Below are 27529 nucleotides of genomic sequence, written 5' to 3' on the forward strand. Positions count from 1 at the left end.
CCCAGAATGGCCAGTGACATTATTCTTCACCCTCCTCAATTCTGCTGACAGACCATTTGGGGTTAACATTGTGTATCATGTTTCTTAACTTCTTTGCATCACTGTCTTATGCATTTCCTGACCTAATGACTACACTGTCCAAACTGGGAGCATTGACATTGTGACCACCAGATGTGGAAATCCTGCCCCAGGCTTGCCCGAGGACATCACTGAAATGACAGTGTGTCTATAAAATGATCACATGCGTGGAGAGTTCTGTTTTTGTTTTCCATTTTAGTAACTGAGGGTGTTGCCAGTATACTTTTGGATCAGTCAGAAACTGGGTAGATGAATTTAACATTGTAAAATACCACCTTTTCAATTGCAGAAGTAAAATTTTCAGCTTGATGATCAAGTTTGTTTTGTTTAGTTTTTTCTCAACCGTTTATATGTAGCAACACTCTGGCTTGATCTACCCCTACACACCCAACAACCTGGAATTATCTACCCTCTGTACCCCTGAGTTTACTTTTAAAATAATCTGTATATACCTGCTGTTTCTTTTTTCTAAACCGCATTTTAATATGGAGCCTTAAGTAGAAAGATGAATTAAAAATATACAAAGCAAATTACTCACCAAGGCCACTCGTGCCCTTTGTGTGTGGGAGGGAATTCATTGTGAGCCTCAGCTGAGCAGCTTTTAAAGTCCAGTGAGCTCCCTTTATTAAAGCTTGCACTGTTGGACTTCCCTGGTGGTGCAGTAAGAATCTGCCTGCCAGTGCAGGGGACATGGGTTTGAGCCCTGGTCCGGGAAGATCTCACATGCCATGGAGCAACTAAGCCCATGCACCACAACTACTGAGCCTGTGTTCTAGAGCCCACGAGCCACAACTACTGAAGCCGCGTGCCTAGAGCCCGTGCTCTGCAACAGAAGAAGCCACCGCAATGAGAAGCCCGCACACCACAACAAAGAGTAGCCCCCAGTCGCCGCAACTAGTTTTTCAAAAAGCTCGTGCGCAGCAATGAAGAGCCAACACAGCCAAAAATAAATAAATTTAGTTTTTAAAAAACAGCTTGCACTGTTGCCTTCTCCTGTTTTACAGCTGCTTAGATTAATTGAATAAGATTAATAAATTATAGTATGGCAAACTCAGAATTATCTTGTTAATTAGGGACAGGGATAGCATGGGAAAATGAAATCTACCAATGATGCCTTTCCTGCTGGGTTTGTTCTGCTGTTCACGTGATGCCACTAAGAAGCATCATGTGAAAGCAAGCTCACATTTCTTTATCCCTTTCTTTGTCTTCCCACACATTCTATTGCAGGTGACAGCAAATAAACTGGAACTGAAGGAATTAGGGGACAAGGGACACATTTGTCCAGGCTGTTTGGTAGATAATGGTTGCAGTCTTCAGTTAAAGACTCTTTCAGGAGCATATGAATTACTTATTTGGTGTGCCTTTTTATGCTTTTTTCCCCCCCCATAGAAACAGTATTATATTCATTGGTAAGATTTTGTAAGAGCAGTCTCTCAAAGCTTCTTTAATCCAGAATTTGAAGTATAGTTGTAGTGAGTACTATTTCATCTATAGCATAAGTAATATTTTCTTCAAAATTGCTTAATACAAAGGTAATACAGGAGTATGTGAACATTTTAAGTTCATAAATGTGAAAATCATCTCACGGTAACATACCCTAACATAACTGCTTTATTGCTTTCTATGTTGCTTTCCATATATATTTTCCTCATAGTTATAGACATAGTGCCTTTTATATTTTGCTACTTTTATCAAATTATAACATAAATACTTTCCAGGTTTCTGTGTAATCTTGATAATGATCAAGGATTACTTTTTTTTTTTTTTTTTTTTTTTTTTTGCGGTACGCGGGCCTCTCACTGTTGTGGCCTCTCCCGTTGCGGAGCACAGGCTCCGGACGCGCAGGCTCAGCGGCCATGGCTCACGGGCCCAGCCGCTCCACGGCATGTGGGATCTTCCCGGACCGGGGCACGAACCCGTGTCCCCTGCATCGGCAGGTGGACTCTCAACCACTGTGCCACCAGGGAAGCCCAAGGATTACTTTTAAAAGACTTAAAATACTCCCACTTGGTGAAAAAGATGCAAAGACTTCAGTGGCTACTCTAGCATAGGAAATAGGGGAGGAACTGTCGATGGGGGAATGGGCAGCAGGCAGATGCTGTTTTCAAGGAAGTGTATGTGTGTTTGTACCTGTCTAAGAGAAGATGTAGCTCTTGGTCACTCACTCATCCTGGTCACTGACTCCTGGTATTCTGTTGTGGGAAATCAGGGGCATTGCCCTCCAGGACCCAAGGAGACTTCCGAATGAGTCGTTTGTATCTTACATGGCCTGTTGGTTGGGGCAACTGCCTGTTTATGACCTGTTTAAAGAACATACTTGTATTTGTAACTTTGAAACACTTGCCTGAGAAAGACAGGTGCTAACGGACATCCTTTGATCCTTAACGTGTTTCTCCAGGATTTGGAAAGAGCTGTCTATTTTGAAAGAAATGGGTAAAAAGAAGCATAAGGTAAATAATTCTCCTATCCAAGATTAAGAACCAGTCAGAGGAAACTGGGGAGGTAGTTTCTTGCTAGAACGCGCAAGGCCTTAGTTATTGGGGATGCGGGTGGGGTACCTTGAATGGGATATTCCACTTTGAAGTTGGTTTCATAAAAACATGCCGATAGGGCTTCCTTGGTGGCGCAGTGGTTGAGAGTCCGCCTGCCGATGCAGGGGACACGGGTTTGTGCCCCAGTCCGGGAAGATCCCACGTGCCGCGGAGCGGCTAAGCCTGTGAGCCATGGCCGCTGGGCCTGTGCGTCCGGAGCCTGTGCTCCGCAATGGGAGAGGCCACAACAGTGAGAAGCCCGCATACCGCAAAAAAAAAAAAAAAAAAAAAAAACACGCCGATAAAAATACAATTTGAAATAGATTTTTCGTCAATTTTAGAAAAGTTATTTTATGTGGCACTGGATGAATCTCCCAGCCATTAAAGTATCAGGATGGCTTTTAAAAAACGGTCTCTTGTCAATATTGTCTAGGTTTCCTTCTCCCCAGGCCCCTCTACCACTCCCCCCGCCCCCGACCAAGCACCCCGCCTCACCAAAACACAGGGCTTTGGAAGTAGGGAGAATAATGACTGAATGTGAATCCCCTGTAACATATCTTGACAGCCCACTCATTTTGTGCTTTGAATATAGTTATTACTCATTCTTTGCATATTTGAAGTTTAAAGTGGCAATTAGCCCCGGGGGACAGGGGAGAAAACAATTATGACATGTTCTAGCTGCTTCACTGGTCCAGACTATAGGTTAGAGAAGTTCATGGATTTACCAGCCCAGTTGTAACATTGTATTCTGTTTTAAAAGTCAAGCCAAGGGCTTCACTGGTGGCGCAGTGGTTGAGAGTCCGCCTGCCGATGCAGGGGACACGGGTTCGTGCCCTGGTCCGGGAAGATCCCACATGCCGCGGAGCGGCTGGGCCTGTGAGCCATGGCCGCTGAGCCTGTGCGTCCGGAGCCTGTGCTCCGCAACGGGAGAGGCCACAACAGTGAGAGGCCCGCATACCGCAAAAAATAAAAATTTAAAAATAAATAAAAGTCAAGCCAAGGAAGTAGTAGGCGGCATAATCCTTTATCACCCTATAAAGTTACAAAAATATCTCAAGTATTTAGAGGTGGATGGCTGTATATGAGATATGCATAATAGGCTGGTAGAAGTGTTTATTACATGCATGAAGGTTATAGGGTGTTGTCAACTTTAAACTTTTGTCTCGTAGGGAAGTGTGTTTACAAATCAGAATGATATAATCACCTGAAAAAGTTTTTCATTTTTGATTGGGAAAACTGTATTCTGTTTGTGCCATTTTTGTTGATTTTTGTCTCATCCTTTTGCTTGCATATACCCCATCTGTCTTTTTAAATCCTACTCATTAGCAATAGCTTATTATAATTATCCATCTGCTACCCTGGCTCCAATGAGCTGTAAGTGCTTCTTAATTTTACTGTACTTTTTGTGGCATTGATGTTGGTTTTGATCAAGAAAAGCCTTTTTTGCTAACTAGATTCAGAGCAGTGTGAGTTTGTAGTTTGTTTATTTTATAATCTCTGATCATCTTCCTTTTATCTAGAGAAAAGTCAGTGAAAGATGAGGATGGGAGGGGTGAAGTGGGTACTGTATGACTTTAGATGATTCTTCTCTTCCAGCCTCCAGTAATTTGGTTCAGACCCTTACCTCCTCCCCCATTATAAGCTGATCTGTATTAACTGGCTGAGGAAAATTACTGAATTTTTACATTGTGCACCAATATAAGCTGAAACCTTAAACAAGTGATTTGGATATTTTCCAGGAGAATAATAAAATTGTAGCTAAAGTTTATTTCAGCCCTAGTTGCTAACTGGTATATTACATTGATAACGGTCTTTTTTGGTTTTCCTCTTTTATGAACTCATTCTCAAAGGGAAAAAATATATATCATTTGTTTTTAGTTAGTTGTACCATGTAATATTGTTGCTTAGTTATTTTTTTCTTTTTAGCTTTCATTTACCTCCAAGCGAATGGAAAGTATGATACATAGTACTTGGAAAGATTTAAAGGATCAGTTTTGCTGCATTTTTGGTGCAACATCATTGGAATGTAGTTGTAATTTTTTCCAGTGGTAATTCCAGTGATTTGGCAGTATGGTTTTCCCATGACAGTAATATGTAAAATCTGGGATTTGCTTTTTTGTCTTCATCTTTTGAATAACCACAGTATTCCCTTCACCCTTAAATGAAACAGACCTGACCCTGAGTTGTCAAAGTACACACAAAGAAATTCCAGGTTTAGGACTCGTACTGGAGGGCTTTGCCTGTTACAAAGGTACAGTTTTTCAGAAACAGTGGATAGAGCAGAGGAGATGCAGCTGGTTTCATTGGGGAGCAGTTTGGTTCTTGGAGTGGTCATGAATTAATAACGGGAAAAGAGATGGAAATCTCAGAGGCATTCTGAACTTTTACCCTTCAAGGAAGTGTAGTTCATAAATTAGGCTTTTTATGAAAAGAGATTTTATTGAAGGGAAAACATCCTTTCATTGAAAGCTTTTAAAATCCACATTTTGACGACTTCAAGCACATTGCTACTTCCAGATTGAGTAACACTTAAAACACATTTCCTTTTGAAAGTACAAGATTTGCAAAAGAGACTTGTGCATTCTTTGGCCATTCTCAAATTGTGAGTTGAATGCTGGGTAATCGCTGCTGGCTCCTTAATCAGATTTAAAATTCTCAGTCCTTCCTAGGTGTTTCTGCATACTTTATCTGAGTTGTTGTAGCTGTGTTATTACACCTCATTTGCCAATTCTGTTTTTCTCTCTTGACATTTTGGCAGCTCTAGCATTAAAACCCTTTCATTTGTAATTCAGTTATATTTTAGTAGTTATCATTTGGTATTATACTGATTTGTTGTTGTTTTTTTTTCTTTACACTGGTGTGAAAGTGATGGTATTATAGTGATTTGTTATTTTGCCCTTTCGTTTGCCCAAAGACATTTTAAGGGTTAATTAAATCTTTATATTTTAATTTATAAAGCCCTTTGAGACTCTCCAATATAGAGATTCCTTAAAGCTATTCTTTTTTTTTTAAAATAAATTTACTTATTTATTTATTTTTGGTTGCGTTGGGTCTTCATTGCTGCGTGTGGGCTTTCTCTAGTTGCGGCGAGCAGGGGCTACTCTTCCTTGCGGTGTGCGGGCTTCTCATTGCAGTGGCTTCTCTTGTTGTGGAGCACGGGCTCTAGGCGTGTGGGCTTCAGTAGTTGTGGCACGGAGGCTCAATAGTTGTGGCTCGCAGGCTCTAGAGCACAGGCTCAGTAGTTGTGGTGCATGGGCTTAGTTACTCTGCGGCATGTGAGATCTTCCCGGACCAGGGCTTGAACCCGTGTCCCTTGTGTTGGCAGGTGGATTCTCAACCACTGTGTCACCAAGGAAGTCCCTAAAGGCTATTCTTTTTTTTTTTTAAGAATTTTAAAAATATTTATTTTATGTATTTTTTTGGCTGCATCGGGTCTTAGTTGTGGCACGCAGGGTCTTCGTTGAGGCGTGCGGGATCTTTCGTTGAGGCGTGCGGGATCTTTCGTTGAGGCACGCAGGCTTCTCTCAAGTTGTGGCACGCGGGCTTTCTCTCTAGTTGTGATGTGCGGGTTTTCTGTCTCTAGTTGTGGCGCGCGATGTCCAGAGTGCATGGGCTCTGTAGTTGCAACTCGTTGAGGCGCGCGAGCTCAGTAGTTGTGGTGAGCGGGCTTTGTTACCCCGCGGCGTGTGGGATCTTAGTTCCCTGACCAGGGATCGAACCCACGTCCCCTGCATTGGAAGGTGGATGGATTCTTTACCACTGGACCGCCAGGGAAGTCCCTCCAAAGCTGTTCTTAAATGCACTGTTTTTGTATCTGTCAGGCATATGTTTATGGCTCAAAGAAAAATTACTAAATCCTTCCTAATTTCTAGAATTAGTTTATGAATTTGTTATCTTTTGTTGGCATGATTAGATTTTATGGGTTCAGCTGTCTAATGAAGAATGCCAAGAATTGAATTTAATTCAGTAACAAGTAGGAAATTCCAAAACAGTGTAAAGATGTGCAGCTTTTTCAGTGGGAAGTGGTGATAAGTGTTGCTGCTGATTTACACCAAAAATGGGGTTTCATTTACCACTTCCTATTCACAGAGTAGAAGAACCAAAGAAATCTGAAAACTTCTAGTCTGTCTTCTTTTTAGTATATCAGGTGTCCTTTCCTTTAAGGGCAAATAATATTCGCAGACCACTTGTTAGTCCACCTTTAAAAAAAAAAATCCCCCTTTTCTAATATTGGATTTAACAAAATTAACATATTTGGCTGCCAGTGATCATTTCACGCTGTTGTCAAAATGTCTTCTAAATTTACTTTTAATGTGTTTTTCCTTTTGAACTTTAGACTTTCTAATTCTCAAATAAGAAAACAGATAGTAAATTTGAATATAAGTGAATAAAATAAAAAATAGTTCTAAATATATGCAGCAAAGTTGGCACTTGGTGGAAATGTGCTTTTATGAACTTACAGAGTGTGTTTTTAAAACAGAACAATGCCTTGAATGCCTCTCTTTCAATCTAAGTAACATTCTTAACTTTATTTCTACTTTTACACATTTTTTCCAAGTCCCTTCTTTATTTTGGAAAAAAAATAGTTTAAAGTTTCAATCTATGACTCATATTTTGTCCTATTTCATTAATCTCTTTTTCTAATTAGAACTTTTAGCTAATTATCCTGAAGTCAGCTACTCTAAAATTTTATTATTCTCCATGTTTAAAAGTCCACAGAGAGCTTCCCTGGTGGCGCAGTGGTTGAGAGTCCACCTGCCGATGCAGGGGACACGGGTTCGTGCTCCCGTCTGGGAAGATCCCACATGCCGCTGAGGGGCTGGACCCGTGAGCCATGGCCGCTGAGCCTGCGCGTCCGGAGCCTGTGCTCCGCAACGGGAGAGGCCACAACAGTGAGAGGCCCGTGTACCACAAAAAAAGAAAAAAAAAAAAAAGTCCACAGAAAAAACATAAGCAATATATGGTTGTCAAAGTTTCAAAACTGGCAGGATCCATCTATTACTGTATCTTCATTATTAAAAATAAAAGTCTTGAGTAAGGAAGTGAATGTAACATTTCTTTAAAGTGGATTTCAATATTTGAGAAACTTTTTTTCTATTCCTGGAGTATCTCTGAAATGTAAATAGAGAAACCACAGAACTCATATTCAGATAGCCTGGAATCACAGATGTTTTTTGTTCCCAAATGTACTTTTGAAACAAAGTACATTTTTTTCTTTTTAATTGTAAAAGTGCAGTGTTAAACTTATACTTTTTAAAGTGGGTCAGAGGGGATAGATGACCCGTGTTTTTTCTCCCTCCATGTGCAACACTGGGGTAAACCCAGTATTGGAATCTTACACTGCTATCATTCATTGAAAGGCTCAGTATCCCAGAAATCTGATTTTTTTTTTTTCATGGCTCTCTTGACTTCAGCCAAATTGGACTTTTAGAAGAACATCAGTGGGAACCACATGTCTAAAACTTCAGTTGAAGGAAGGTCCCTACTGTTTCTCCACCCCTGATTTTCCTGGGCCGGGCAAGGAAAAGTGACCAAGTGACCCAAGATAGAAGAGAGAGCTGTGTGTGTTGTGTTCTAACCTCCAGCACCCACAGAGCAAAAATAAATCAAGTCACAGCTTAAGCTGAAGGTTGAGACAACTCCCTGGCTCCCCAGAGTTCTGAAGGCCAGGAAAAGTCCTTCTTCGTACTCTTTTCCCACACTTAAGCAATGGTATCCTTTTACCCATTCACAAACCTGGGCAACGTCCCTGTTCTCTTGAAACAGTAAAGGTTTTGTTATTATATCTGTTGGCTGACTAATCTGACTTTGGTGTAAAAGAATTTTGTCCATCTGTTCGCTCTCCATGTTAAATCGTATCTAACTTGCGGAATGATAGGAGGCCCAAGACTGCTTATTCCAAACTCCTTTTCCCTTTAAGGTCTGTTAACTGTGGACTTGGGCCAAGTTCAAAGTTTCTGTCCCTTTCTTTTGCTGGTCAAGCCCTCCCTCCCGGTCCACCACTGGTTTCTGAGAACTGTGATTGATAAGCAGTGCTTTGGGCACATGCTTGGTTCATATCCCTCGCTAGAGCCTCACTGCCAGCCTCTGCCAGGTGTTGTTCCTGTGCGTCGCCCTGAGCAATGCAGAAGCCTCAAGTATACGCCACCTTCTCAGAGGTGCAGGGCAGACCCCTCCTTCCCCAGCCGAAGCCTCTTCCCTGTCGCATTAGAGATGGAAAATCAGAGCTCCTCTGTTCCTCTCCCACGGTACCATTCCCAGCAGTGACCACATGTGTATTCCTCCCTTGTCCTTGGCCCACATGGAAGCTCCTTTTCCTCCAGTTGGGGAAGGAAATGTCCTTGATACCCCTACTGGAAATCTGAGTGTCCAGCACTCCTTGCAGCCCCAAGCCACTCATCTGTCCCTTCACTTTCTGAGCTTGATCCAGTCTTTCTGTCACCCTGTAACTGGTCACCAAGGGCTCAGTTTATTGAACTGAGCACCAAGGCCCTCTTTGTATTGAACAAGTTGGGGAGGGGGTGGTGCCTGTTTTTCCCTGGCCTAAATCTTCTCAAGTGCCTTTCATTTCTCAAATTTGGTTTGATTTTTCTCCTGCCATGAATAAATGTGTGCCTCCCTATGTCATTTTTCCAGTAATTAGCCATTGCTTTTAAAAAATCATGAACAAATTTAGGCATACAAAAGTATACCTAATGGAAAACACTCCCACGTTCATGTACCACCCCTCACTTTTAGAAATAATAAATAACAAGTAGAGTTGAAGTCCCTGTGAACCCCTGCCTAATCCCTCCTCTTCCGTTTCTCTCCAGAGGTAACAGCTCTCCGGATTTTATTGATAACCATTCTTGCGTATTTTTTTGTATTTTAATTACACGTGGATGGATGTATAAGTGATCCATACTGTTGTTTTTGGTATTGAAATTTTACAGAAATGGTTTGACTCTGTGTGTATGTCTGCAGTTGCTCTTTTCACTGGACGTTGTTCTGAGCTTCATTCATGTTGATACACGTGACTCTTATTCACTGCTCCCTAGTATTTCCTTATATACCAAGGTATTCTTGGCCTTGTATACCAGGGCATTCCTGTTGTTGCTAGTGCTTTACTACGACCCGTAAAGAGGAGGCCTCCTCAGGGAGATGTGGACATTCTTGTATGCATCTCTTCAGGAAGGCCTGATCTTTAAATGCCCAAATTTGATTTTAACCCTGTTTTGAATTGGCCTTTGTGAATCTGGGTAAGTTGCTGCGTCTCCCTGAGCCTCAGTTTTCTTCAGCACAGGGGGAGGACTGGACTAAATGGTCACTAGAATTCTGTGATTCCTTTCATTTTTCCCTCGGTGCCTCCTTATGCTACATGACTTGTATCAGTGATGAGCAATCGTTTAGCATGAGAATCAATTCAGAAAAAATAAAAATCTATTAGTGAGTGTGTGTGTGTGTTGTGTGTGTGTGTATGTATTTAAATTCAGAATGAAAAATGGTTTTGAGTCCCTTGTGAATGTTTTCTTACAATTTAGATTTCCTATTTTATTGACTAGATAAATATTAATGAGGAAACTGGTGCTTCTTTAAAGCCATCAAAAAATTAATGTCAGGGCATATTCAAGCAACATGGAAGCAACGATGGAGTCTTCTCTTGAGCATAGATGTTGGCTGTGCTGCCAGCCAGGTAGGCTGCATAAAGCCTGGTGGCTCATGGATTGCTCATGAGGTGGGATGACTCAGGGTTGTCATTTTGAACATGAATTATTGTATTATGTGCTGCCAAAAAATGATGCTTTCTAAAAGACTATTGAAATACAGGGGGGCTTTGGACTTCCCTGGTGGCGCAGTAGTTAAGAATCTGCCTGCCAACGCAGGGGACACAGGTTCGAGCCCTGGTCCGGCAAGATCCCACATGCCGCAGAGCAACTAAGCCCGTGCGCCACAACTGCTGAGCCTGTGCTCTAGAGCCCGCGAGCCACAGCTACTGAGCCCATGTGCCACAACTACTGAAGCCCACGCGCCTAGAGCCCGTGCTCCGCAGCAAGAGAAGCCACCACAATGAGAAGCCTGCGCACCGCAACGAAGAGTAGCCCCTGCTCGCCACAACTAGAGAAAGCCTGCGCGTAGCAACGAAGACCCAACGCAGCCAAAGATAAATAAATAAATTTATTAAGAAAAAAGAAATACATGGGGCTTTTTGACCCTAAATGTAATCCTCTTCAGGAGCTATGTTTTTTGAGATTGTATAGTCGTTTTAAAGGGAGGAAAAAAAAAATTGCTCCCTTACTGCTAGGATGAGCTTTGGTTCTTGCTGCTGCTGATGACTGCCTCCTCCTTTGCAGTCTCTAATCATCTGGGGCTAGAGCACAAGCCAGGTCTTTGGAGCTGTGGGCTTGGGAACTCTCCTAACAGCGAAGATCATGGTTTAGCCCAGAGATGTTGTGGCAGCTACTTGGGTTGCTCGTTGTCCTTTGTCTCCTTCTTGTTCATGGCTGAACATGAGGAGAAATTACCTTCAGAGAAGTACTGTAGTTATCATGAAATTTAATAACATTCGTGCCAGAGTAGTCGTGATAGCTGTTAGGATCTCTCTGTTTCATGTAGCTATGAATATAAAATTGTATTAAATAAACTTATATTATTCTAACAGATATTATGATGAATCCAACAGCTTTCCCCTCTCTCCTATTTTTAGCAGGATCAGGGGGAGTGACCCAGCTCCAGGGATGGGCCTTGATTAATCTCAGCTTAGGGATGGGTTTAGATTAATCCAATCTTGGTAACTGCCCGGGCCAGTGATTAGTTGAGGAGCTCAGTCTTGGCCCCCAGAACATGACATTCCTTTGGTTATAAATCCAGAAATGAGACATGAAGGAAAGGTCGCTGGAGGCTTTGGGGAAACATTTCCTCACTTTTGAGAGAGGCACAGGAAGATGATCTCTTTTCTTCTCAGTATTGCTGTTGTAGTCAGGAACTGCTATCAGTCAGAGGGTGAAATTGATACTCCCATGAGGGCAGAGCCAAAGGAGGTGCAGAGAAATGAGCCAGAACTACTGGATTGAGCCATCTCTGAACCTCAGCTCACCACTGGGCTTGTCATATGAGTCAACACATTACCTTAAGCTAGTTTGATTTGGGGTTTCTGTTATTTGCAGCAGAAAGCATCCTAATTGATATAATTATATTATCATTCTTATGACTGGTTATTCTTTTAATCCTGGAGTAGCCTCAGAAAGTTGTCTTTCCTTTATAGTAAGTATTAACACACTATATATTCTACTGATATCATTGTCAAAACTAATTGTAATGTAGAGATCTTCATTTTCTTAGTGTCGTAAGATTTCTCAGCATCCCTGCTGTTCTCGCGAGTGTACGCTGACAAAACTTTGAACTTGCAAGGTTTTCTTAGCTGTCTCCACACTTAGTAGAATTTAACCTTTACTTAATTACACGGAGGTATTTAACCTTTCATTTAGGATCTACTGCATACATGTTTCTGCGTGCAACCTAACTGGCAAAGAGAGGCTGGAACCCTTGCTTGATGTGAGAGCAATTCAGGACAGTATGTTAATAAACCCAGTAACACAGTATTGAATTGCTGTGCAAAAGCCAGGCCTGGAGGTAGGGATGGACAGGCCTGAGTGGAGAGGACCGCAGGGTAGGGTGGCACCCTCAGAGAAGGCTGCCGAGTGAGGTAGCCATGCACGGGTAGAGGGGAGGAGGTGCGGGGCCCAGTGAGAGAAACAGAGGCTGAAGTTGGAGAGAGGCTGGGAGGGTGGCGGCGTAGGGAGAGCGGTGCACCTGGGGGGAAGGCTGGATTGCCAGGCCGAGGAAGTTGGATCCATGGCTTCTTGAATAGGGAGGTGACATTACCACAGGGATTGTTGAAAGCTGTTCTCACAGTTGCATGCAGGGGAATTAGACCAGCAAGAGGTGTTGGCACAGCGCCCTGGGAGGCTATTACCATAATCCATGCATGAGGTGACAAGATCTGCCGGATAACGGCATCTGAATGTGTAATATCTTACATCTGTGTGGAATTTCAGAGTTCCCACAGCACAATCAAGCACATGATCTAATTTATCTAATGAGATTCTCTTAACCTTTCTTATGGATGAGAATGTGGAGGTTCAGAACAGATAGGCAACCTCCTAAAAGTTATTAATGACAGAACCCAACCTACAGTCTAGGGCTTTTTTTTTTTTTTTTTTTTCCTTCGGTACGCGGGCCTCTCACTGTCGTGGCCTTTCCCGTTGCGAGCACAGGCTCCGGACGCGCAGGCTCAGCGGCCATTGCTCATGGGCCCAGCTGCTCCGCGGCATGTGGGATCTTCCCGGACCAGGGCACGAACCCGCGTCCCTTGCATCGGCAGGCGGACTCTCAACCACTGCGCCACCAGGGAAGCCCACAGTCTAGGTCTTTTGACTTCCAGGTCCAGGGCTTTTCAATAATAACATAAGTGATATTTCCCATTTTTAGTGAAATTCAAGTTGTGTTAATTTGACTGTGCTCTACAGCATTTGTCTGTCACCTGGCTCCTGAAAGCAGCATCAGCCAAAGCTAAGTACCAGTTCACAACTCTTATAAAATGTTGAAAACCTCTGAATAGTGAACAGACGGTTAAGTATCACAGATAATGGTAGAACCTCCTCCAATAACAGAAAGGTAATCCTTCTAACAAATACAAAAAACAAAAGTCTGGGTCAGTAGAAAGTTTCCTCAATGTTTCACGTGAATGGAGAGTAACTGAGACTTAAGGGCGCCTCAAAATGGCTTTGTTGAATGAAGGTGGAAAAGTTGCCCATGACTCCTGACTACAGGTAAAAACAACCTTGAAAGAACCGGAGTTACATCTTAATAAATAGAATAAGGAAAAGTATTCATTTGGCAGGCATTCTGATAGACATCATCTTTTACTTAAAATGTGAATGAACTATTAAAAGATGGAATGTTGGATGACTTTAGTCTTCCAGTTAAGAAAGTTATTTTCTGAAGATACAGTAAGTATTTTGAAAATCATGAATTTTTCTTCTTTTTTACTGTGCTAAAAAAAACCCATACACACACATAAAATAAAGTTTACCATCTTAACCATTTTTTCAGTGATCAGTTCAGTAGTATTAAGTATATTTACATTGTTGTGAAATAGATCTCCAGAACTTTTTCATCTTGCAAATCTGAAACTTTATGCCCATTAAACAACAGCTCTCCTTCCCCACCCCCTCCCTTCAGCCCTTCATAACCACCATTCTATTTTCTGTTTCTATGAATTTTGAAAATTGTGATTTTTTTAAAAATGTTAAGTAACATCAAGAAACATTCATTTCTTGCCTACCGCGTGTTTGGCATTGTTCTTGATGCGAGGACCAAAAAGAGATAGAGGCTAGAGAGAATCCCTAGAGGGTCTTTGTTACACTGGATTTGGAGATATATAAAAAGATAAATCACAATAAAAATGTGTTAAATGAATGATGACCACAGTGAATTCTATGTGATGCTAACAATAATATTTGTGCTGTGTTGCTCAGTTTTGCTTCAGTGACTGCAGACCCTGCAATTCTGAGGTACCTTAGAGGAGGAAATGTGAGCCAGATAACCTGGGGGTATTGGGTATGAGATTGTATTTGTTAACATTACATGGTTATTAGTGAAGGGAAAGAATAAGAAGCTGTTCTGCTGGATTAGCTTGGGTGTGATTGTTGCGTATTTCAAGATTCACAAGCGTACCTGAAAAGATTCCCTGGGGGAAAAGTGCCACGCAGAGAAGAAGGGGCGAATCCACTTGGTTTATGCCTTTGCCATATATGAAGCTGGAGCCGGCAAGCAGCCTTTTTGGGCGTTCTCAATGTTAATATGTAGAAATACTGTAATAATGTAGCCGTTGAAGGCTTTTCTCCCTCAAAATAGCTGCCGTTAATGTTTCAGTCACTTTAGAGGATGCGTAATTGACCGTTTTCTTGAAATGTCTTGGAAACCACTTTAAGGGGCTCCACAGAGAATGGGAAGGAGTGGAAACATCTGAAACAAAGCTGCGTAGCCAGATGATGAGGATTTAGCAAATTGCAAGCGAGCTGTATTCACTGACTGGTCCCTTCAGAAAGAGCAGCAGCCTGTTCCTGTTCAATGGTAGAGGATGCTGGTATTTGTGAGGGACTTTGTGGTTCTTTGTAGTTGAAATTGCTGAGTTAAGTTTTGAGCTACCATAGTGGGGGGAAATAGGTGAGGGAGGGGTTGAACTGTTGAGTGCTGGAGCCACAAATGACTTTCACATGCTACCTGTCAGGCTGGTTGAGTGCCTTCTCAGCTTTGGCTTCAGGCTGGAATCGCTTGGGGAGCTTTTAAAATTACTAGTGCGCAGATCCCATCCTTGAACAATTAAGTCAGAACCTCAGAATTTGGGGAAGGGTGCAGGCCTAGTCATGAGTATTTTTCTTTTTCTTTTAAGTTCTTGAGGTAATTCTAAAGTGCAGCCAGGGCTAAAAGCCCTTTTCGCTATTTCAGCACTAGCCAGAAAGATGCAGGGAACATTTATTAACATGTATGTAAAGTACTTGCTAACTGTATTAAATAAATATGCAGGCTTTCTCATCCCTGCCTTCAGATAGGTGGGTTTTGTTTTGTTTTTTCTTTCTTTTAGCCAGTTGCAGATTCTAAAGAAACAAATGGAAGGAGGTGGAAATAAAACAAAAAGAGGCCTCACGGCCTTCTTTAGGGAAGGACGGGGCACGAGGGGTGGGTAGGAAGCTTTGTTTATCTGTTATTTCAGGAAGTGGAAAATATGGCATGTTCTCCATCTATCTAAATTATGTACCTTTGAGGGATGTGTTCCATTTGTGTCAAAATAATGAGGCATATAATACGCTTCATTTAACATGTGTGGGAATTCTTTGCAGAGTAATTAGCATTCCTTTCTTCAGCCTGTATTCAGAGGAAACATACCATTCACACCCTCTCTGTGTTCACATTTTCCAGTGCGTTGGAGAGCTTTTTTTCAAAAGAAATCTTTGTCCTTTTGCTAATAAGACTTGGATTATATTTGAAGAAATTTAGCATGTCTTTCTTTCTTTTTCTGGCAGGAATTGATTTTAAAATCAGAACGATAGAACTAGATGGAAAGAAAATTAAGCTTCAGATATGGTAAGTAAAAAAAAATATATGCACACAGCATTTCTACCTTAATCAGGAATTGAATGTGGGAATTAAAAGGTGAATTGTGGTAAATTAGAGATATCGTTTGGTAGCTAAAACTTCTGTATCAGAACCAAGGGGAAATGGGTAGGTGTTCAAAGTCGTCTTCACCAAGAGTGGGATGGTAAGGATGATATCACTAAGTCTCACAGCCAGGAGAAATTTGAGAGCTCATTCTTCCAAAATGCTAATTTTATAGGGGAGGAAACTAAAATTCTAAAGCGTGTCAGTTATTTTTCCATTGTAGTTGTTGCAGCTGTGAAATCAGATAAGGCAAAGTAGTCAAGTGGTAGGAACCCCAAAGTTCCTACCCCAAAGTGCTGACCTGGAGTCCAGCCTCTAAACTAAAGACTTGGTGTTCTTTGCTTCCCTTCTTAGGGACCGCTTGTCCTCATTTGTAAACTGATTGGTCAGAATGATGACATCTGAGTTCCCTTCCAGCTCAGATATTTTCTCATTTATTTGCATCTTTCTTCTCCTTAAATAAAAAGTGGGGAACACTGCACTGGGGAATAAGGAAGGGAAAAGGCATGCCTGTCATCTCTCATGTTATAATATGCAAGGCAAAGATCTCACGATCAGCCAACTCCGACTGGTTAATTCCTCAAGAATTTGTCACACTACAGTGAATAAATATGGTTCCTGCAGATTGCCTGGTTGAATATTTTTGGCTTGAACTCAAACTCTTAGATTTTTTCTTTTTTTTAACCTCTTTAATTGCTTTCAGTGTAGGGCCTTCCATGGAGCCACATAGATTTGGAGCCTTGAGGAAGGTTTTGGATGATGTTTACTGACCTAATGTGTGACAATAACAGCAGGAGACAAAGCTTAGAAATTTAGAGCATCATAGACTTAAGAAGGAAGCAGGGCAAAATAATAAAGTAATACATATATATCAGCTTTTTCCATAGGCTGTTTTTCTTCTTTGAACTTCAGAACCGGGATAGAACTAGAACCTTATATTGAAATCCACCAGCCTTTCTTTGATAGGAAACTGGGACTTAGAGGGGTTAAGTTCATCTGAAGGCATATGTCTGGGTTAGTGATGGAGCTGGGACAACTACCCAAATCTCCTGGAACCTTGTGTCAGCTTCATGTATTAGCCTTGTATAGAGGGTTCCCCATATACTTCACTGGAAAACATTGTGTAGACCACCACAAGCTACTCTTCTCATCTGTTGGTATTTAATAAGAGTCAAATATTTTAAAGAACAAAAAAATTTTTTTAAGGGGGAAGCAAAGAGAATCTCTGACTCTATGCTGTACAGTCCTGATCATAACAATAAGGAATGTTTCTAGGAGCCTGTGGGTAATCAGCTAATTAGAACCCCATGGCACTATTTATCAGTCCTCTTGGCAGCAAAGTAGTCTCCATTCAATCTTCATGACCTGCACTTAGGATGCCAAATCCATCCTTGCTGCAGAGCTGGTTCTAAATCAAGTTGCATGTTAGAATCAAAATATGGTTATTCTGGGCTTCCCTGGTGGCACAAGTGGTTAAGAATCCACCTGCCAATGCAGGAGACACTGGTTCGAGCCCTAGTCCGGGAAGATCCCACGTGACATGGAGTGACTAAGCCCGTGCGCCACAACTACTGAGCCTGCGCTCTAGGGCCCACGCGCCACAACTGCTGAAGCCCACACACCTAGAGCCCGTGCTCCGCAACAAGAGAAGCCACCGCAGTGAGAAGCCCGCGCACCGCAATGAAGAGTAGCCCCCGCTCGCCGCAGCTAGAGAAGCCCGTGCGCAGCAACGAAGACCCAACGCAGCCAAAAATAAATAAATAAATAAAAAAAATATGGTTAGTCTGCTCAACGGTGTTTGGCCCCTGTTCTCCTCATGATTTGTTTGCTGAGTCCCAAACAAGTGCCTGTGTATCTAATCCTGATCGGTGAGAGGATGGCAGGATAAGATGATGGTACTGTGAGGCCAGGGCCTGCACTAAACAGCCAAGGCCTAGAATGCTTGAGTCTCATTCAAGGGTATGAGCTGTTTAGTGGCAGAACTGGGACCACAGCCCACCTGAGCCTGTTTCCTCTTCTGTAGAACAAGGATGATAGTAATACCACCACATTGGGCTGTGGTGGGCATCATTTGAGCACCATGTGAAAGTATTTTATGTAAGGTATACATTTTATGTAAGGTATACATAAATGGTAAGGTATTTATTAATGTTTTAAATTTACTGTATTTCCCTTAGGCCTTTATCTCATTTGGGTTTGGTGTGTGTTAGATTTTTAGTATATTTCCACAAATGCTTCTTTTTTAGTGTATTTCCACAAATGCTTTTTTTTTCTTTTAGGAATATTGATTTTTCCCAGATATCAAGGAAACTTGACTTCCTTTATAGGGGTTGCTTTGGTAAATGTAATTCGAAATGTTGGCATTTTTCAGAATGTATTCAAATGGTACGTCATCCTCCAAAAAAGCAAGAATAAATGCAAGTTGATGTGATTTTGAGGTATTGTTCATATTTTGAAGCCTTTGTCAACAATTATGTGTTGAACTCCATGGTCTCATTTAATCATGGGCTCTAGAGCTGAAAAAGTTCTTGAGGAGACCCATTTTAGTGTGCTCTGCAGAGCAGAATTTACACAGTAGTAAGTCCAGCCCAACTGCTTGCTTTGTACAGAAATCAGACTTTCAGTCAAGAGAGCAAAGTGCCTTAATCATTGGGCATTTATAAAAAGGATTAGAACTGCCTCTAGGAGTCCAAGAATTTAGAACTATTCTCTATTCTGTTCCTCATCTGACTGACGAACACATGCCAGTTCCTAGCAGGACCATGCATTTTCCTGTTGATGCTTTTGTCATCAAGGTCCAAGTTTTTCACCCAAGTCATTGTGAGCTCCCAGCAGGCTTCCAGAGGCGCAACAGGCTCCCTTTGTGTCTCATTCCCCATCTCCCTGAAACCACTGCATTTGTGAGCAGACCACCATTATATCTCCTACAGCTTCGAGTGTCTCCTCAGCGATACTTGTGATGACTTTGCAAACCACTCTCTCCTTTGTTTTAAATTTTAGGGACACAGCGGGTCAGGAAAGATTTCGAACCATCACGACAGCATACTATAGAGGAGCTATGGTGAGTGTGTTTTAGGGTTTTGTGGAAGTAAAACATGAATATTCATTCGTCAAGTTTGTAGGATTCAAGCTAGAGTCTAGTACATTGGAGAAAATAGATTTTTTGACGTGCAAACAAGACATTTAAAGGGTTTTTTATGTTTTGTGTTTAGTAGCTGTGTACTCTACCATTGGTCTTCATTATATTAATCATGTAATTAGCTTGGAGATGTTTTAGAACTCCTCCACACATTCTGAGTGATCGTATATTTTTGTGCTTTGTCCTTTTATTAATACCTTTGCCAAATCTTAGCAAACCACAAGCCCTGTGACTAAATATTCATTTCTTGCACCCTCTCCCTATTCAGCCCTGCCACCATCATCCCTTATCTCTCACCAGGTCCACAACATCCACTCCTATTGGCTCATCTCTCTGGAGTCTCCTCCACCAGCATTCTGCCAGCTGGCCAGGAAGTAGCCAAATGATCTGTGACTCTCTGAGGCTTAGAATCTGGTGCATCTTGACTACCAGGTCCTTCTGTGCTATATCCTAGCCTTATCCTTGTTATCATAACCTCGTCACTTGGCTCTTTTCCGTCCTAAGATGCTTCCTCTATACAACCCATTATACTGTTGGCTCAGGGTAGATTCTGTGTGGTGCTGTGAGTACAGTGGTGAATAAGGCAGCTTAAAAGCTGAGCTCTACTGAACCAAGCCTAAAATGTCTGAACCAGAACAGGGCTTTATCTCTGGCTTTTAGGCCTAAGCCAGGTATAACTTGGAGCTTTAAATGATGATGAAACCCAATATGCTCTTGGAGTCTTGGAAGGTTGAACAGTTGAGATCACGTAGCCCAGCCTAGTAGACTTTGGGGTGCCAGCTGCCAACTTACCCAGCTCATTGCATAAAAGACCGTTGTGCTTCTGAGAGTGGTGTGGACGTGACGGAGCTGTAGGGGTTTTAGCTGTTCCTTTGCTGCAGGAAGGTGCGATGTGAATTCACAGATCCCTCTATTATCATGTTGCTCTCCCTTCCTCCTCCACTGCCACTCACCCTCCAGTATTTGAGTGCCAGTGACATCCCCACACAGAAGTAGGAGATTCCTTTTGGGAATTCCTTTTTGAAGCTCTACCACCTTGGGACTCTATACCACTAACCATTTTATATGTATGTGTTCTCCACCCTATAATACTTTGAAGATTGTAAAAGGTCATCCTTTTAAGAAGGGCAGTTGTCAGCTACTCTCTACTTTGCTTAGATTGGAATCAAAGGGAAGGGACTTATCTTGTGTGGAGAAGTTTGTTTGTTGTTTATTTCCTCCAGAAAGGATTTTGGGGGTAAATAAGAACATCTTAACAGGGATGATTTAGAATAGTTTATAGGTTATTTTGATTAGAGGCATCTTATAAACACAGGCCTTTTTATTGACCAATTTCTTTATTTTCTAGGAATGATGTATTGATACCACTTGCAAGCTTGTTTTCAATACAGAGTGGGCAAGAACACTTAGAATGTGGAGCAAGTGTCTTCCTTGGCTGTGTAGCTCTAGTTCATGGTATAAGGAAAGAGGTCATTGAAATGTGTTCTTTAATTTAGATTTCATTTATCTACTGCCTGGCCTTTTTTCACATTACTGCAAATAATTAGAAATTGTTTCTGTTCTAAGATATCTTGTCCTTTTCATTTTGAAGGTAGGGATTTTTGTCTCTTGTTTTACTACGAATGCCAGTGCCTTACACATAGTAGATGCTCAATAAATACTTGCTGAAGGAGTGAATCAGTGAACAATTTCAGACCTAGAAACAATCTTAGATACATGTTCAGGAAATCCTGCTCTACTTGAGTCTTGGATCCTGCGTGTCATCTGTTCCAGTGGGATGTGGGGCCGTTGTGTTCTCATTTCAACAGGTGGTGGTTCTGGCAGGTTTAGTTGGGTTGGCTCAGGTATGCAGCGTTTTGGTAAGCACAGTACTGAGTCTGACACCGTGGCAGAGTCCTTTGGTCTGTTTCAAGCTATTCAGCAACATTTGTAGGCATAGCAGTAACCCTGACGGACAATCTGGCTTTGGGGGGAAAAGGCACCATATCATTGCATTATCGCCATTTCTCAGTACTGTCTTGTGAACTCTTAGGAGGCCGTTGTTGTTAAAGGTATGTATACTAGATATATAAAGTTTTAACCTGGTATACCGGAACTTGTATTTCCAGCTGATTCATAATATCAGTTAGCTTACAAACATAGGGAATATTCAAAGGGTGTCTGCTACTGAAACCAAAGATATAAATTAATAATTGTTGTCAATTATTGAGTCCAAGCTGTGTCCTGGATTCTAGGTAAAATACTTGACAAATAATATCTCAGTAGATCCTCAAAAATCCATTGTGGAAGATGTGCTGTCCTCATTTCCCAAACGCAGACTGAGAGGGATAAAATAACTTCTCCAGGATCTCCCAGGTAGCATGTGGTGGAGCCCAGACCTGATACCTCTGACTCCAGAATCTGTGCCCTTAACCACTACACTGTGTTCACACTTCCTGTGCTAACCACCCAGAGTGCTACTTGACAGACAGCAGTAAAGATCAAGGTTGTCCACATAGCCCAAAGGGAAGTAAAGCTCCGGCAGTTTTTTGCTTAATTTTACTATTGTAGGTAGCTAGGCTGTTTGAATCAGGAATTATTCAGATTGCATTTTGAGGCTTTTAAAAATTACGGTAAGATATATGTAACATAAAATTTAACGTTTAAGTGTACAGTTCTCCACTTTGATTTTTTTTTTTTTAATTACCTTGGTAATTGTAAAATCTACTTTACAGTGTAGCCAAAGTTAAACATTTGCATTTGAGGCTAGGAGGAGGGAGGATAGAGAAGAATGTTGTTTGTCATTTAAATTTAAATAATTATGTATATTTTTCTGGTTGTCAGAAGGTTACATGTAGTATAGAAAGCTTTGAAAATCCTAAGAAATCATCTAAAATCCCACCACCATAAGAGACAGCTTCTGTTAACATTTTACTATGTTTCCTGGATTCTTTTATCTATGTGTATTTTATATGATTTACATTTATTTACATTTATATTTTGTATTTATTTACAAAGTTGGAAGCCAGACCCTGAAAGATTTTGCCTGCTATTTAAGGAATTTTAATTATGAGTACAATGGCGAGATGCCAAAGGATTTTAAGCAATGAAGTGATAACTCTGGTGCCCTTATGGAGAGTGGATTAGAGGAGGTTAAGAATGAAAGCAGGGAGACGTAAGTCATCCAGGTAAAGGCTAATTGATGAGAATGTGAGTAAGGCCTTGCGTGTGGGGTATCAGACTGTGGAAATGTGGAGGTTGTTGAGTCTACAGGACTTAGTGACTGACTAGTGGTGGAGCAGATTACTCCCGGGGGTCTGCTTGGACTGGCTGGCAGGGATGTATTGCCCTTCTTCAAAACGAGAGTACAAGGAGGAAGAGAAGATTTGAAGGGGACAAAGACAACTTCCTATTTCACTTAGTTGAGTTTTCGGTGACCACAGGGGCCATCTGGGAGCTGATGCCCTGTCAGTGTTCTCCAAGGCACACCTGACCCCTGTCTATGTCTTCGGCCTCATCTTGTGCCCTTCTCCCATTGGATCTGGGCACTCTTGCCAGGCTGACAGTCTTTTTTTTTTTTTTTTTTAATAATTTAAATTTATTTATTTTTGGCTGTGTTGGGTCTTCGTTTCTGTGCGAGGGCTTTCTCTAGTTGCGGCAAGCGGGGGCCACTCTTCATTACGGTGCGCGGGCCTCTCACTGTCGCAGCCTCTATTGTTGCGGAGCACAGGCTCCAGACGTGCAGGCTCAATAGTTGTGGCTCACGGGCCTAGTTACTCCGTGGCATGTGGGATCTTCCCAGACCAGGGCTCGAACCCGTGTCCCCTGCATTGGCAGGCAGATTCTCAACCACTGCGCCACCGGGGAGGGCCAAGCTGACAGTCTTTTACTCAACCTAGTAGGTTCTGGGCCTTTCTGGTGAGCAAGATATTTATCACATTTCTGCTATGTCCCAGGCACTGAGGGCTTCCCCTCTTCACTGCAGCCTCTACCCCTTTGCCCAGTTCAAGTCTACTCAGCCCTCAGGCCTTGGCTTTAATGTCATTTTCTCAGGGAAACCTTCCTTGAGCCACCCCAGCCCCTCAACCAGATTAGGTTAGCATTTTTACTCAGAGCTCCTCATGCTTCTTCATAGTGATTGTCTAAATTATAATTATATAATTATTGGATCATTGTTTTCTTTGCTATCCATCCATGAGAAGGGGCCTTGCCTATCTTATTCACTACTAGTAGCATTTGGTATACTATCAGGCACATAGTAGGTGCTCACTAAATATTTGTCGAAATGGATGGACGGGGGGTGGATCGAGCACTTAATACACAAGTGTGGTCTTGTGATACAGATTTTGGAATAGGTAGCATACAGGTGTCAGTTGAAACATTTAGAAGATAAACTGTTTAAAAATACCAGACGTGGGGTCTTCTAAAATATGATGAGGATGCTTTTCATTAAACTGTGTAACAAATGCATTATATTTTAAGTGTCTGTGATTTACTTAGACAAATAGTAACTTTTTTTAGTTCAGTAACATTTCAGTCAGTTCATATAAAAAGAAATAAATCTAAAGCCATATGGTTACAATCTTAGTGTAAGAGTCAGAAACAAGATAATTTCTACTTAGAATAAACAAGTGCACAACAGAAGTGATTACCTCTTACTCTCAATGTTATCTCTATTTTAACTTAAACATCCTTTTAGCTTCAGTTGGTGCCAGTTTTATTATATGAGGTCAGGTAGAAAGGGTGCATCACCTTTACCATAATCACTAATTCATTACAGGTTAAAAGTGAAATAAATGTTAACAGAGTATTTATTTACATGGTGAGACAATGGAAGATTTTATTTATTTCTGTTTCTCTGTACTTTAAATTTTTATTATAAATTCCTTCTATAAAGACAGAAAAAGGACAAACACAAGCTTTCTGGAGGAGAAGAGTACATTGACATTATATTCTTTAACTTTAAATGTATAAAGTACTAAATAACGGTCTTTTTTCCTCTTATAGGGAATTATGCTGGTCTATGACATCACAAATGAAAAGTCCTTTGACAATATTAAAAATTGGATAAGAAACATTGAAGAGGTATGTATGGAAAGAGAATGGATACTAGAGAAGAGTCCTGCTGGGTGCTTATAAAGGGCTCCTCCCTTTATGAGTGTCTCCCTGTCACTCAGCTGAGCTGCTAGGAAGTAGGGCGCGGGCAGGTCAGGCCCTCTGCTCTGAGGAGTGCCAGGGAGGGTGACATCTCTGGTACCGCCAGTCTGACTTCTCTGCTGGACTGGGGGGAGGTCCAGACAGAGGAGCAGTTTCACAGAATTTTAAACTTGGCCCTGATCTTGAAAATAATTTCATCCAAGCCCCCATTTTACACATGAGAAGACTGAGGCCAGAAAGAGGTGACTTGCATGTGCTCATAGAGCCTTTAAAAAGGAGAGCGAGGATTAAAACCTCTGGTTCTCAGTTTCTGTCTATTCCACCATGCTATGCTGTTTGACGGGCAAAAATATATCTTTATTCCGGCAGTTTATCATTTTGCCCTTCTAACATTTTCTTCATCTTAGATATTTAAAATTTGGTTTAGTTCCAGTTTGATTGGTATGAAGATTTTTTTTAATGTCTTTGACATTTCAGAAAGAAATCTGACTGTGAAATAATTTCATACACATTTATATTAACCCACGTGAATTTATTGTTTAAGTAGTTCAGAATCCAGGATACCTTCCGCATTGGCTCACTTAGTACCGAGGTGTTCTCCCTTCTTTGACCCAAACTAACATTTGGAAGTTTTTTTGTTGGATAACTTTAAGTTTTATTTTTGTTTGTTCATGTACCAAAAAAGACATGAGAATGACTGCAAGCCTTTGGGAAAAATGTTCGCATGGACTCTTATGCTGTAGCTTTCCCCTCCTCTCATCTTTAAAATTTTTCTGTGAATCAGGCCTTATGTTGAGTGAAAGATTATTTGTCTTATAATTAAATTTCTGGATCTGTTTCTGGCAGGTTAAGATTTGCCTGTTGAGTAACTGTGTTTTTCTCAGGTTGTTTGTCTAACATACTGTTTTCTCCCTGCAGCATGCCTCTTCAGATGTTGAAAGAATGATCCTGGGCAACAAATGTGATATGAATGACAAAAGACAAGTGTCAAAAGAAAGAGGGGAGAAGGTAAATTTGAACTGAATGCATAAAGATTGGAATCTACTCACGTTAAGCATTCGTTTTCTTACTATTATTTAATTATTGATTTAAGTTTTAAAAACATCTATATTTTAATCTGTTAAAAAAACAACAAAAGGGTTGTAATCCATACTTGAATGGTATGAATTAGTATTCGAGCTCCAACTCCATATACTGTGTAGTCATGACTCATTCCTAAAGAATTTGCTGTTTTCTGGGAGATACAAATTGGTCCTTTTTCAGATTCCTGCAGCTTGGAGTTAAGGCTATTTCTTCCATATCTGTGTGTAAATGCCCAGATTTGAAGTTAAACCAGTTCATTCTCTTTGAAAAAAAAGTAGTAGGATAGGTGAAGTTTCAACAGTAATCATTTTTCAATTCATTTTTTTTTTAAAGAATATTTTACTGCACATTAGATTTAGGTCATTATGGAGTTTTAAACTCTTCATTAAGCTACGGATATCATTTATAGGCATTTCTCTATTTTATGTCCTGTAAAACAAGAGTTTATTACATGTACATATTCATTTCTTTGACATTTTCCAAATTGACTTAGAGGCTTCAAATTTTTAAGTCTTGGAATTTTGCTTTAGACTTTTTTTAGTGATATGTGCAAAATGCATTTTTCAATCTGACTGCGAACTTTTTCCCCCTAAAAACATTCACTTAATCTTGGTGTTGCAAATGAACTGGGAACTCTTTGGAAATAGATGGAAATGTAGAAGAGTTCACAATTTGCCACAATCAATAGAAACCCAAGCAGTGAGTACTTAGTATTTTAAGCTTTTGTTCTTTTATGCACCAATTTATTAAAAAATAATGAAAAGTTACAATAGTAACTGTTGGAGGTTTGTACTTTGGGAGCAGATAAAAGGGGCAAATGTATCCCAAATTAATGATCGGGGTGAATGTCTCATAGGTTTGCTAGTGATTTTATTAGAGAACTACAGGTATAATCGAAAAGAAGGGAAGTACTTAAGTTATGTTTTGAGTGGAAGTGGTGCCATTTTACTTGTGGTGATGAAGTTAGATATCTAAATTTCAAACATGATACAGTAGAAGAAAGCAAAGAAATTTGAGAACCACAGGAGTTCTGAACTAGGTACGCTCCCTTTAGGACTCTGAAAAACCTAAAAAATATAAATGCTCTGTATGTTCAAGAAACTTGCACTGAATTTAAATGTTTCTCTTTGTCTTTCAGTTAGCAATTGACTATGGGATTAAATTCTTGGAGACAAGTGCAAAATCCAGTACGAATGTAGAAGAGGTGAGAAGGAATTGTTTGGTGACTTGTTACGTAGTAGCATTAGTGTCTTAGGTGCCTGTGTTCAAGCAACTCTCCAAGTCTTGATATTTTCTGCCTTAGTGAATGCCTTGTGGGAACTCCACTTCCATTCTGTAAACGTTTATGCTTCTGACTTTTATGTGGATCCTGGTTGTTGGATTTCTAACACCCGTCCTCCACATGGGATATATTAGATTGCTCAATTAAGAATCACTGAACAGGGCTTCCCTGGTGGAGCAGTGGTTAAGAATCTGCCTGCCAGTGCAGGGAACGCGGGTTCAAGCCCTGGTCTAGGAAGATCCCACGTGCTGTGGAGTAACTACTGAGCCCTCGGGCCACAACTACTGAGCCCGCAGGCCACAATTACTGAAGCCCGCGTGCCTAGAGCCCATGCTCCTCAACAAGAGAAGCCACTGCATTGAGAAGCCCGCAAAGAGTAACCCCCGCTCGCTGCAACTAGAGAAAGCCCGCGTGCAGCAACGAAGACCCAACACAGCCAAAAAAAAACCCCAAAATGGGTCACTGAACAGAAGATGGAAGTTCAGGTTAAGTTCAGTTTTGCCCTTTGTTTGGTACGAGGGCCTCTCACTGCTGTGGCCTCTCCCGTTGCAGAGCACAGGCTCAGCGGCCATGGCTCACGGGCCCAGCCGCTCTGCGGCATGTGGGATCCTCCCGGACCGGGGCATGAACCCGTGTCCCCTGCATCGGCAGGCGGACTCTCAACCAGTGCGCCACCAGGGAAGCCCCAGGTCTTCTATTCTTTACCAAGTGCAGAGTTGTTGATAATATTTTCTTTTTTAAAAACATTTTTAAAACTGATCATAAAAATAATACATGTACTATGTGTTAATACATGTAATTTATTTAACAATAAAACTGATGGTTTCATAAACATTTAATTTCTCAAGCTATTCATTCTTCACCATGACATATGGCTAAAAATTGAGACTTAAGTGACTCGACTAGTGGACACGGATCAGAACTTTTTCTTTCTTTTAAGTAACTAACAGTCATTTTTTCAGGTTGGCAAATGGGTGTCAGGAAACAGGAAGCCTCTACTGATTTATTTACTCAAGCATAGATATGCAGAAAAATGCTTCCCTCTGCTTGCTACAAAAGGATTTCCTTTCATCAGAAAGA

At 41.2% G+C, this 27529-nt stretch overlaps 1 protein-coding gene across 1 annotated transcript in view; it reads left to right on the forward strand.

Annotated features, from left to right (window-relative positions):
- Positions 1 to 27529, forward strand: part of RAB8B (RAB8B, member RAS oncogene family) — a 66912-nt gene that overhangs the window by 32509 nt on the left and 6874 nt on the right. The window contains exons 2-6 of the mRNA XM_029237449.1: positions 15674 to 15734; positions 18810 to 18870; positions 23935 to 24012; positions 25003 to 25092; positions 26306 to 26371. Of these exons, the coding sequence (XP_029093282.1) occupies positions 15674 to 15734; positions 18810 to 18870; positions 23935 to 24012; positions 25003 to 25092; positions 26306 to 26371 (356 nt within the window). The remainder of the gene's footprint in view (positions 1 to 15673; positions 15735 to 18809; positions 18871 to 23934; positions 24013 to 25002; positions 25093 to 26305; positions 26372 to 27529) is intronic.

The sequence above is a fragment of the Monodon monoceros genome, unplaced genomic scaffold (genome assembly GCF_005190385.1).
Source record: "Monodon monoceros isolate NGI ecotype Baffin Bay Population unplaced genomic scaffold, NGI_Narwhal_1 Super_Scaffold_21, whole genome shotgun sequence".
Lineage (NCBI taxonomy): Eukaryota > Metazoa > Chordata > Mammalia > Artiodactyla > Monodontidae > Monodon > Monodon monoceros.